This window comes from Microcebus murinus, unplaced genomic scaffold (genome assembly GCF_040939455.1).
Source record: "Microcebus murinus isolate Inina unplaced genomic scaffold, M.murinus_Inina_mat1.0 scaf010_hap2_Mmur4.0, whole genome shotgun sequence".
NCBI classification, from domain to species: domain Eukaryota; kingdom Metazoa; phylum Chordata; class Mammalia; order Primates; family Cheirogaleidae; genus Microcebus; species Microcebus murinus.
Window position 1 is genome coordinate 800,839 of NW_027438956.1, and position 12,065 is coordinate 812,903.

At 57.1% G+C, this 12,065-nt stretch overlaps 1 protein-coding gene across 3 annotated transcripts in view; it reads left to right on the top strand.

Annotated features, from left to right (window-relative positions):
- Positions 1–12,065, top strand: part of TBCD (tubulin folding cofactor D) — a 132,155-nt gene that overhangs the window by 109,639 nt on the left and 10,451 nt on the right. For all 3 annotated transcript variants that reach the window (XM_075999848.1, XM_020281167.2, XM_020281169.2), the window contains 7 exons: positions 6,893–6,955; positions 8,248–8,324; positions 8,982–9,063; positions 10,267–10,385; positions 10,847–10,938; positions 11,249–11,386; positions 11,854–11,937. In XM_075999848.1, coding sequence (XP_075855963.1) covers positions 6,893–6,955; positions 8,248–8,324; positions 8,982–9,063; positions 10,267–10,385; positions 10,847–10,938; positions 11,249–11,386; positions 11,854–11,937 — 655 coding nt within the window. The remainder of the gene's footprint in view (positions 1–6,892; positions 6,956–8,247; positions 8,325–8,981; positions 9,064–10,266; positions 10,386–10,846; positions 10,939–11,248; positions 11,387–11,853; positions 11,938–12,065) is intronic.

Sequence of the window (12,065 nt, forward strand, 5' to 3'; positions counted from 1 at the left end):
GGGTGGGGCACGAGGCTGGAGGCAGGGTCTGTCTCTGTGTCTCCCCCAGGCGAGCGCAGGCACCACTGCCCACCGCAAGCCAGGGAGCGAGCCCAGCGCCAGAGCTGCGCCGGAGCTTCACCACCTCAGAGCCGTTCTCTTTGTCCTGGACGGTCGCGTTCCGTGCAGTGGGGCTCACACTGTGCACTGCCATGCAGTCCCTCTGCCTCTGTCCCGTGCTCTGCGGGGCTCCGTGCGGTGGGGCAGTGTCTCCAGTGTGCTGCGTGGCTGGGGCAAGTTGTCCCTGTCTGTGTGTTGCAAACAGAACCATGAGCTCAGGAGAAACCACTTTCTCTGGACCAGAAGCGGCTGGCAGAAAGAACACGTGTGCTTTTGTGCCGTATGAGCAGCTCTCCAGAAAGTCTGTCCCGCTCCGGATGCTGGCCCTGGGTGGGCTGCGCGCCGGCTTGGACGTTGGGTTGGCAGGCCGGCATTTTTGCTGGTCTCGTCCCTTCCCATACTGGGGCCATGCCCATTCCTGACAAAGCCCCTGCCTGCAGAGGAACTGGGATAGGAAAACTGATGTGTTTTGGCCAAAGATTTTAAAAAGGTACCTTATAGCTATTTCGGCGTTTGGCGTTTTTGTGACACCCGACTTTGCCCTGGAGGGCAGCTGTGGCGTGTGGTCTGCTGTGGGGGGCATTGGGGGTTCTGTTTGCCCTGGTTGCAGCTTTCCCACCAGCCTGCTCTGGGGGGCCACCTGGAGGGGCCCTCATGGGGGGTCATGGGGGCTATGGCTGCTCTCTCAGGCCGCTGCCCAGCCCAGTGTGTTTTGACAGCGCCCAGGGAGGGGGAAGCTGGGCCTGGACGTTGACCCCCACTCCTCCCTCCCCCCCCCCCGGCTCTGTCTGCTCCCTGCGCCCAGCCAGGCCCAGCACCCAGCGGCCCTCCATCTCTTTTCCTGGCCTGTCCTTTGTGTAGACTCGGGGTTCCTCCAGTGTGCTCGGGTTTCCTTTCAAAGTTAGGTTTAAATAGGCCAGAAAGTGACGTTCTGCAGAGTGTCAGTGGTCCCAGCTGCACACCCCACTCTCACATTTTTACTTCTCCAAAGTCAACTCTTTCAATTTTTTCAGCTTTTTCTGTTATTTGCTTCATTATTTATGATCACATGCTTATGCAGCTGTTTCTTGATAGCCTTAACTGTAGTGTGTTCACCTGACGGAGACTAGACCCAAAGCTCCCGTCAGTGAACGGCTCTCATTCCGGCAGGTGTGGGCCGGGCCCTGTGTGCTCACACTGGAGGTTCGCGTCAGCTGCAGCTGCCGTCAGGCTTCTCGGGTCCCAGAGCCCTAGGATTCCGGGCCAGGCATCCCAAGTGCAGACTCATTTGGGTGTTTTTTTTTTTTTTTTTTTGCACATTTGTGGCAACAGCTGCTCAAGACTTGGTCTTCCCAGACCACTTTGTTCTCATATCAGAGAAGTGTCGTGACGAGTTGGCCTCTGTGAATGTCCCCACGCATCTGGGCGTTGCAGGACAGGATGCGATTGGCACCATAGACATCCTCCAGGCAGCCAGCCGTCCCCCAGGTGTGGGGAAGAGGGGATGCCCTGTCGTGTCTTTGGCTGCTTGCGAGGCCACACGCTTAGTTTGGCAGCGCGATTTAGCACCACAGGAAACGCAGCGGAGCTCAGCTCTACCGGGAGAGCCGAAGGAGGGAGCGGCAGCAGTTAGGGTGGGCTGCGTCCTGCTCTGTGACAGCCCAGCGTTTCGGGGCCTTGAGAGACCCACAGGTGACGTTCACCTGTTTGTGCTGCAGTGCGTGGTGGCTCTGCGAGGCGGGGAGCCCCTGGCCCTCTCCTCCTACCTAAAGTGCCGCCCCTCCCCGCTGCTCTCCTGGGACAGCTCTGCCCTCCCCACGCCGGCGTCGTGAGGGAGGCAGGGTGTGGATCTGCCACGGTGTGTGCAGACTGTTGCTAAACGGGCAGGGTAGTGGTAGGTAGTTAGCCTGGCGCGCTCGGCGCTCGTGGGCTTCCTTCTGTGGGAGGCCAGGTGCCCCGTCCCGCCCGCCTCGCCCCTCCTGACGGGGCCTCTGTGTCACGACGTTCGGTTTTTGTGTGTTTTAAATCACACAAGACGTCATTGTGGTTCTACTTTGTCAGAATCTATTTAGATTTACCCACACACATCGTTCGTTTTCTGTTTTTATTCCTTCCTGCATCGCTGGCCTCCCCAGGAGATCGTTTCCCTTCCCACGGCGTTGTCCGTCGGAGGTCTGGCCGCACCGTCTGTCTGAAGACGTCTTTCTAGCTTTCACTCTTGAGGGTGGCTTTTGCTGGGGATAGAACTTTAGTTTGGCGTTCATCTACTTTGTTTTTTTTTGTTTTTTTTTTTTTTTTTTTTTTTTTTTTTTTTGAGACAGAGTCTCACTTTGTTGCCCAAGCTAGAGTGAGTGCCATGGCGTCAGCCTAGCTCACAGCAACCTCAAACTCCTGGGCTCAAGCAATCCTCCTGCCTCAGCCTCCCGAGTAGCTGGGACTACAGGCATGCGCCACCATGCCCGGCTAATTTTTTGTATATATATTAGTTGGCCAATTAATTTGTTTCTATTTATAGTAGAGACGGGGTCTCGCTCTTGCTCAGGGTGGTTTCGAACTCCTGACCTTGAGCAATCCGCCCACCTCGGCCTCCCATAGTGCTAGGATTACAGGCGTGAGCCACCACGCCCGGCCTCTACTTTGTTTTTTAGCGCGTTAAAGACAATGCTCTGTCCTCTTCCGGATTCACGTCCTCTCTGGTTGTGGCAGTAGCTCCAGTCCGTCCACTTACGGCTGTCGGGGACGATCTGTCAAGTCCCGGCTGCTTCATCCTCTCCATGTTTCTGGAAGCTTTGCTATGACAAACCTGGGGAGCGTTTTCTTTGTGTCTGTCTCACTTGGGGGTCCCTGGTTTGTACTGGATTCATGATCTGTCGTTTTCATAGGTGTTTTGAGTCACTTTGGAAAGATCCTCAGCCATTTTCTCTTCGAATGTTGCTCTTGTGTCCTCTCCTCTCAGGACTCTGGTTGCCCCAGAGCTCACTCAACCCTCCTGTCTCTTACGTCCTCCCCGTTTCTCTCTCGTGCGGTTTGGATATTCTCTAATTCTCACATCAGCTGTATCTTACCTGCTATTAAACCCATCCTTGAATTCTTTTTTTTTTTATTTCAGCATATTATGGGGGTACAAATGTTAAGGTTGTGTATATTGCCCATGCCCCCCTCCTTGAGTCAGAGGTTCAAGCGTGACCATTCCCCAAATGTTGCAGATCTCACTCATTATGTGTGTATATACCCATCCCCCCTCCCCCCTGCCCGACACCCGATAAATGTTACTCCCATATGTCCACTTAGGTGTTGATCCGTTAATACCAATTTGCTGGTGAGTACATGTGGTGCCTGTTTTTCCATTCTTGAGATACTTCACTTAGTAGAATGGATTCCAGCTCCATCTAGGAAAATACAAGAGGTGCTAGATCACCATTGTTTCTTAAAGCTGAGTAGTACTCCATGGTATACATATACCACATTTTGTTAGTCCACTCATGTATTGATGGGCACTTGGGTTGTTTCCACAACTTTGCAATTGGGAATTGTGCTGCTATAAACATTCGAGTACATATCCTTGACTTCTTGATTCTAGCATTTTAATCTTTCAGAACTTCTATTTGTTTATTTTTATGGTTTCGCTATCCTTGTCCTAGTTTTCAGTCGTTTCTTTTACCTCCTTGAACATACTAAGCACAATTTAAAGTCTTCAGCAATATCGTTATCTAGAGCTTCTGTCGTTCTGTCTCTAAAGGACGGATGTTGTACATGAAAAATCGCAGAGAAGCTTCAAAGCCCGGGAATGTTCTTCTCTCCCAGGGAGGCGGTCTGGGGTCCCCTCCATCTAGGATCTGGATTCAAGAGGGTCAAGCGCTGGGTGCCAACCAGTTGATGGGCTTTTTGTACTTATTTCTGGAAATCGGCGTGGTCCTTTGGGTTCAAAACCCGTCGTGAGGGGCTTTGCTGCTCCCCCTTCGACAGCCCTCGATTCCCAGTCCTGACCCCAAGCCAGAACCCTTGACATTGTGACGGTGCCCTGGGTGTTTGAAGTGCCTCTGGCGTCCTCGGGGGGCTGCTCAAGGAGGACCCCACCCCCACCTCCTCACAGAGCCTCCATAACTGCAGTGATGCAGGCATGTGTGTGTTCCATTTTGTCTGGCTTTTAAAATGCTGTCATAGCTGCAGGGTTGGTCTGAATTACCTGGCCTGTTGGCTTTTTAAAAAACTTCTGGTTTTGAAATAATTACAGCCTCATAGGAAGTTGGTACCATGCCGTTGGCCAGACCACAGACCCGTTCAGTCTTCCCCATTTTCACGTGTGCGTGGCATGTGCGTGTCTAGTTCTGTGCACATCCGTGCCCTGCATAGGTCTGTGTGACCGACACCATGGTGGGACACAGACCTGCTGCCCTTTGTGTCTGTACTCCTCGCCTGGCCCCCGGCACCCACCCACTTGCCTGTCACTACAGCTTGTCATTTCTAGAATGTTCTGTAATGGGCTCAGATGGTCTCTGCTTTTTTGAGGTGGCATCTGCCATGAGCCCCGAGACCTGTGCAGGTTGTTCTGTGTTGACAGCTGGTTCTTGTTTCCCACCGTCTGGCTTTACCAGCATGTTCAGCCGTGCACCTGTCAGGGGACACGTGGACTGTCCAGCCCGGTGCTGCTGTGAGCAGGTTGCCACGGTGCCTGTGCACGGTGTGTGGGAACACGCCTGTCATCTCTCTGGGACGCATGCCTGCCTGTGTGCTCCCCTGCAGAGACGTGCACCTCGTTTCTAGGGAAACGGCCAGGCTGTTTGCAGAGGCCGCACCGTTCCACATTCCCACGAGCGGCGTGTGCGAGTCCCTCCCTCCGTACCGCGCAGGCTTCTCGACTCTCCCTGGTTTTAGTTTCACCAGTTCTGATGGACAGTGACTGCCCATCGTGGGCTCAGCCTGCGTTTCCCTGTGGGCCAGTGCGTCGAAAGTCTTCTCATGTGCTGGGTTTTCTGTTTTTTAACTCAATAAAAGGCATTTAAAGTTCATATACGAGGCAAGTCTCTAAGAAAATGACTTTTAAAAGTAGGATTTGCATCTCCCAGTCCTTCAAACACACCATGGAACTACTCAGAATGGCATGCAGAGCCCGGAGGCGGGTTCTGACGCGACAGTGCCCGTGGATCTGGCCTGTGACGGGGAGGCCTGTGCAGCCGTTGGGCGCCGGAGCTTGCACACCTGCGCAGGGGAGGCAACATGGCCCCTAAAACTGAACGTGCGGTTAACTGCGGACTCACCTATAAAAAACATAATCGTGAGGATCTTCAAAGAAATTTTAGGAGACATTATGGGATAATGTTGGTCCTTTAAAAAATCTTAATTTGGAAATTTTCGAAACTTCACAAAAGTAAAGAGAAATAGTGACTGAGCCCTAGAGGTGTCCCCAGCTTTGCGAGCATGGACACTCGCCGCCTCCTCCTCTCTGTCCCTCCCGGAACGTCAGGGCAGACCCGACTCGCCGCGTTGTAACGATCCCGCACTGGCTGTTTCTGACTGGGAAGCACTGGCTTTCTGGGTTGTTTTGTTTTTTTACTCTTTGCATATAACCGCTAATAGGATTAGCAGTAGTTTTATAAGCTGGAAACAAAGGAGATGGTGAAGCTTGCCTCTGTGTGGAAGACTATCTCGTGTGTGAGACTGGCAGGCAAAATGCAGACGTAGGGAAAACACCGGTGCTGCCCTGGAAAGATAAGAAGTGTGTAAAGGAGGCAGAGACTTCGTGAAGTTTCGGGGGGCGAAAAAAACCCAGTAATGATCCAATGGAAAATTGGGCGAAGCGGAGACACTGGGTTTGTGCTTGCATAAAACGTCCGACGGCCCAGGGCTTGGCGAGAGGCACCTCGGCTCGCCCAGCGGGCGGGAGGTGCTGATGAACTTGGCGATGAGCAGCCAGTTTCCGCCTTCCCAGTTGGCTGGAACGCAGTCGGTGCTAACGGGAACGGAGTGAGGTTCCCTCGCGGGTGTGAGCGCTGCAGTCTCTTTCTGTTGCCCCGGCAGTGTCTGTGTGAGTGAAATGCCTCTGTGGTGTCCATCCTGCCCGGCTCCTGCAGCCCGGAGCACGTCGGGTGGGCGGACGGTCCTGCAGCTCTCCAGGCTCGTGGCCACCCGTCTGCACCGACAGAAAGTGGAAAGCTTAGCTCATCTGGAGAAGTACCGGGTGAATCGCTCTATGTTCATGTTATAAAACATTGTACGTCCATCAGGAAGAGTGCGAGAGGTTTCTCCTAGTGGATTATATCATTAGGCAAAAGCAGGTGGTGGCTAGAGAAATGCACGCAGTGTCTGTGGGAGTCACTGTTCTGTTCGGACGTCCTTGCCTTGCAGCCAGGCACGAACACGTTTCTGCTCGTGGTGCACAAGTCGCGAGCCAGGAGGGGGGTGGGTGTTGCTCTCAGTGGGGAGCACATCACGTGACAGCTGTGACCTGGGTCCCTGAGTGACGGGTGTGTGTTGTGGTCCCAGAAATCTGCAGCCTCCTGCAGTGCTCTGGGCGGAGCCAGCCGGGCTATCTGCAGTACACTGGGGTCCCGTTGCCTGGCAGGGGTTCTGGACTTCTTGAGCCTGGCTGGGTGTGGGGTGTCCTGGGCCCGTCCCTGCGCTGGACAGACAGCCCGGCTGAAGTGGGGGTGGGGTACCCTGGCCCGTCCCTGCGCTGGGCAGACAGCCTGGCCGCAGGGGATGGGGGTGGCGGGGGGCAGACTGCTGCTGGCAGTGCAGGACCGGAAACACTGAGATCGGAGTGTGTGATGGCACTTTTGGAAACTCACGTTGTGTTTGTCCTTTTTCTCCCTAGTGTGCATTTTGATAGAGAACTTGTCACTTTCCAAAATGCCCTTTAAAGGGGACACCATAATTGGTAAGTGCTTTTCCTGTTCATGACTCACATGATAGTGTTTTTTGTCAAAACGACTTCAAATTATAAGATGAGAGGCCAGGCATGGTGGCCTGTAATCCTAGCACTCTGGGAGGCTGAGGCAGGAGGATCACTGGAGCCCAGGAGCTTGAGGCTGCAGTGAGCTGTCATGATGCCACTGCACCCCAGCCTAGGCCCAGAGCGCGACTGTCTCAACAAAAAGGAGGGAGGGAGGCCCACTAGGACGGTGATGAAGGTTATAGTTGAGGTTCGGGCTGCTAGTGCGCCTTGTCTCAAGTTGCTGTGGAGCCAAGGACCACCCGCCCCCCCCCCCCCCCCCCCCGGGCAAACAAAAGTGCCTTGCCTCCCCTTCTTGGTGCTCCCAGCAGCGGCTCTGCCCGCGACGGCTGTGCCCAGGGCCGGGCGTTCTTGGTCAGCTCTGCCTCCCAAGTGACTGTGGACCAGGATAGCGCCAGCGGGCGGCCGGGCCTGGCCAGAGCCCAGCCTGACCCTGGGCACTCCCTGCTCTGTAACTCAGAAGTTGGGACTTTCTTCCCTTTTTTTTGAGACAGAGTCCTGCTTTGTTGTTCGGGCTAGAGTGAGTGCCGTGGCGTCAGCCTCGCTCACAGCAACCTCCAACTCCTGGGCTCAAGCAATCCTCCTGCCTCAGCCTCCCGAGTAGCTGGGACTACAGGCATGCACCACCATGCCCGGCTAATTTTTTCTATATATATTAGTTGGCCAATTAATTTCTTTTTATTTATAGTAGAGATGGGGTCTCGCTCTTGCTCAGGCTGGTTTCGAACTCCTGACCTCGAGCAATCCGCCCGCCTCGGCCTCCCAGAGTGCTAGGATTACAGGCGTGAGCCACTGTCTTCCCTTTTCTTGAATGGAACAGACTTAGCATTTGTTACCTGGTGTTCGGTCTGACCGAGTTGAATGTCTGAGCTTGTGCTGGTGGGAGCCAGCAGGAGAGACTGGAAAAGACCACTGGACGCTGGCGAGTGTGACACACCTACAGAAATCTCCCAAGACGTGACGCTTGAGTCATCAGGGTTACAGAACGCAGGTGTTTCCCACAGCGAGGGTTTAGCGACTCAGAGCCAGAGGCCTTTTCCCTCACACCGACACGCCTCCGGGTTTGCGCAGCCTGCAGAGTGTGTAGCCCGCTCTCTCCGGCCTCCTCTCTGAGGTGACTGTCTGCTTTGACTTTGAGAGTTAGTAGAAGATGTGGTGGTGTTTTAATTTCAACTAAATATTCTCACCTGGGTAAATTAACTCTGTTTCTTTGACAGGTGGTTGGCAGTGGCTGGTAGACGACACTTTGAGAAGTCTCCATCTCGTTTCCAGTCACGCCAGACAGCAGCTCAAGGTGCGGTGACAAGATTGTTCCCGTGCTACGCGGCAGAGCAGCGAGCTCGGGTGTTGATTCAGTGCCTGCGTCAGCCAGCCGTGCGCTGGGGGCTCCTCTCAGGCGCTGGCGTGACTGGCGATGCCATGATTCTATGTGGAATTCTGGGTGATGTTGTCTATGTGATTTGTGGTCAGGAAACCTGATCCAGCCACTGGTAATCCGAATGTTTAATTTTTTGTTACTGTTTCTGACTTTCTTAACTTTTTCTACACGTTGACAGTAAGTATTTGCGCAGTCGATTCTGCGGCCTGTTGAGTTTTGGGATTTGAGGTGTGGAAACTGCGTGTGTGAGGCTCACGTGCAGATGAGAAAACCACCCCAGACTCTGCCCGAGCACCGCCACGCCGGGCCCACTCGCGGGCGCGAGTGCGTCCCCGCCACCGCCCTCCGGTGTGGAGGAGTCCGTCAGTCTATGTTCAGTCTGCTGTGACGGTGGCAGAGAATCACTGACGTGGTGAGCGCGTCACGGGACGAGAGCCGACACCCTGCACAGGGATGGCAGTCTGGGTCTTTGTCTTAGCCCTAATCACTGTGCTGGGCTTGCGGACGATCCGTGGGCTCCGCGGCCGAGCCGAGCAGAGCCTTCGCGCACTCACAGCCCTGCCTTTGTTTCAGGACGCAGCTGTCTCGGCCCTGGCCGCGCTCTGCAGCGAGTACTACGCGAAGGAGCCGGGGGAGGCGGATCCCGAGGTTCAGGGTGAGTGGCCGGGCGCGGCAGGAAGGGCGCTGTGGCAGTGGAGGCAGAGGGGACCAGGGCTACGGGAACACTCGTGGACTTCTCGCGGAGTGGACAAGTTCATTCTGGCACTGCGTTTGCAGGTCCCTCAGTTCCCTCAGCTGTCCCTCCTCCCCGGGGTCTCCTTCATCTCTGAACAGGCAGCTTCTCCGGATGTCTCGGGGGTCTCCACCCCACAGCTGGTCCTGGGGCGGCGTGGTGCCGCCCGTCCCCACGCAGAGTTGGCTCTCACTTGTTCCAGCTGCTTCCTTTCTTCCTTTCTTTCGTTTCTTCTTTTTGACAGAGGGTCTTGGTCAGTCCCCAGGCTGGAGTGCAGTCATGTGATCACAGCTCACTGCAGCCTCCGACTCCTGGGCTCAAGTGATCCTCCCACCTGAGCCTCCCAAAGTGCTGGGATTACAGGCGTGCACCACCACGCCCAGTTCAGCTCTGTTTTCTTAAATTACAATTTTGAGTAAACTTTTTCCAGTTGTGTTCTAGGGGATTCCGGCTGTGTCTGTCAGAGCCCTTCCCGTCCCCTGTGCGCCTCTCTGCTCCCGCTCGTTCTGTTCACTTGCCACGTTCCCTGTGTGTCTTTGCTCCCGGAGCCTTCGTCCTCACCCTCCTGACGCTGCTTCCCTGTGTGTGTCGCCAGGACGGCGTCTGGCTCTGCAGCCTCTGCCGCCGTCTGTCCACGGCCTTCCGGGGACTCTTCACCTGCCCCTGCCCCTGAGCCTTCGTGCCCGCGTCCCCACGGCTCCCGTCGCTGCCCCTGGCCTGTCCCAGGGAGCTGCCGTGTCTGCGGCACCCGCTGTCCGCTGCCCAGAGCGCCCGCCCGGCGCTCCCAGTCCCTGACGAAATGCTCGTTTCTGAGGAAGACGTTTCCATCATGAGCATTTATGTTCTTCCTAGATAAAAAGGAGAATTATGAATGTAGCTACCATCTCATCACCCTCCCGAATTTATTTTCCCAAGTGTGAAGCCATGTGGTTAAAATTGCTTATGGAAACCTTAAAGCCACGTTGTAAAAATTATTTTTTTATGCTTGTTTTGACACACACCACTTGGGAACTGTGTCTGCCGTAGGAGCCTGACGTGGCTCCTCCCCGTGTTTGACACGGTTTGCGTGGGTGTGGTGCGTGGCGGGCGGCGGGGCCTCACTCTCACGCTCGCTCCTCCTTGCAGAGCGGCTGATCGGCCAGTACCTCGCCGAGCTGCGGAGCCCCGAGGAGATGGCGCGCTGCGGCTTCTCTTCCGCGCTGGGCGCCCTCCCCGGCTTCCTGCTGAAGGGCCGGCTCCAGCAGGTGGGCGCAAGCGCGCAGGGCGAGGGCGGAAAGAACCCATGTGGTGGGGAAGGGTTCCTGGCAACCGGCCGAGAAGGGAGCGGGGGCACCGAGGTGCTCCCCACCAGCGGGACGGGCGGCCCCGCAGCTCTGGGCCGCCTGAGCGCGCACGCTGGGTGTGTCCCGGTGCAGCGTGGGTGGCCGCCACGCAGTTCCTGAGAGCGAGCTGTCACTGGTGACAGGAAGCTTCGGTAGTCTGTCCGGCCGAGGCAGGACCCAGTGCTCGCCGGGGTCAGGCCCACCATGAAGGGGCTGCGGTCCCTCCCCGGGCGTCCCTCCCGGCCACGCAGCCCCCGCGGATGGCGGCACCGTGAGCTGCCCGCGTGCCGCCCTCCTGAGGGCCGCGTTCTCTGGTCTGGGCGTGAAAAGCGCGCTTGTCGTATGGTTGTGACGTTCGCCGCTGGACCTTTACTGCTTTCCAGGTTCTGGCAGGTCTGAGAGCTGTCACCCACGCCTGCCCCGAGGACGTGGGCTTCGCCGAGTCCAGGAGAGATGCCTTGAAGGCCATCGCCAGGTGAGTGGCAGCGGCTCCTCCCGAAAGTCGGGACTGAAGCGCCAGGGACCGCGCGTTGACGGGAGGCTCTCGGGCTTTACTGGGAGCTGGTCATGCGGTGACGGGTCTGCTGGGAGGCGGCCTCGTTATTTTCCATGTTCTGGTCAGCTCTCCTTGCAGCGGGGCGCCGCCCACGTTGCGTGCGCTTGAAGGAGCGCCGGATCTCTGAGTCTGGTCGGGCCCGGTCTGCTCTGCGCGTCCTCTCAGGAAATCGAGGCAGGCCGTTGCCGCGTGGAGGGCCCGTTACTCACCTCGCACGTTTGAACCCAAGGATCTGCCAGACCGTCGGGGTGAAGGCGGGCGCTCCGGACGAGGCCGTGTGCGCGGAGAACGTGTCCCAGGTCTACGGGGCGCTGCTGGGCTGCATGAGCGACTACACCACGGACAGCCGCGGGGACGTGGGGGCCTGGTGAGCAGGGACGCCCCGTGCTGCGTGAGCCTGGTTTACGCAGAACCAGAAATCCCGCGTGTTCCTGCAGGGCGCGGTCCTCGTAGAGTTGATTGCGTTTCAGGGTTTGTGGGAAACTGCGCGTGCTGTTGTGTGCACGTTTGTTCGGGGCTTTGCCGGGGCTCGTCCAGCCGTCTTCGGTGCCAAACACGGCCCTCGTCGCTCAGCGGGACGTGCGGGAGAACATGTTGTTCCTTCCTGTCCTGCTGAAGCGGGGTTTAAATGACCTCTGAATCTCGCCTGTGCTCAGGCCTCCTGGGCTGGTGTCCCCAGGCCTGCCCTCTCGGTGCACGGGACCCTGGGAAGTCCTCGCACCTTCCCCCCCCCTCCCCCGGCAGTGGACGGCCCGGGGCTGCGTGTGGTCAGTCACGGCGTGGCCTGGCCGCCGGGGCTGGCACAGTTCCATCTCCCGTCGCTCCGTCCTGCAGGGTCCGGGAGGCCGCCATGACGGGTCTGAGGGACCTGACGCTGCTGCTGGCTCGCAGCCGGCCCGAGCTCATCGAGGCCCACATGTGAGTGTCGGCACGGCGAGGGCTCATGGTTGCGCCCCTTCCCCAGACGGGCCCTTGGGCCCCTTCACCCGCTGTGCAGGCCCTCCCCCTGGTCTCCCGGGGTGCCTGGCGGGGCAGGGCTGGGCTGG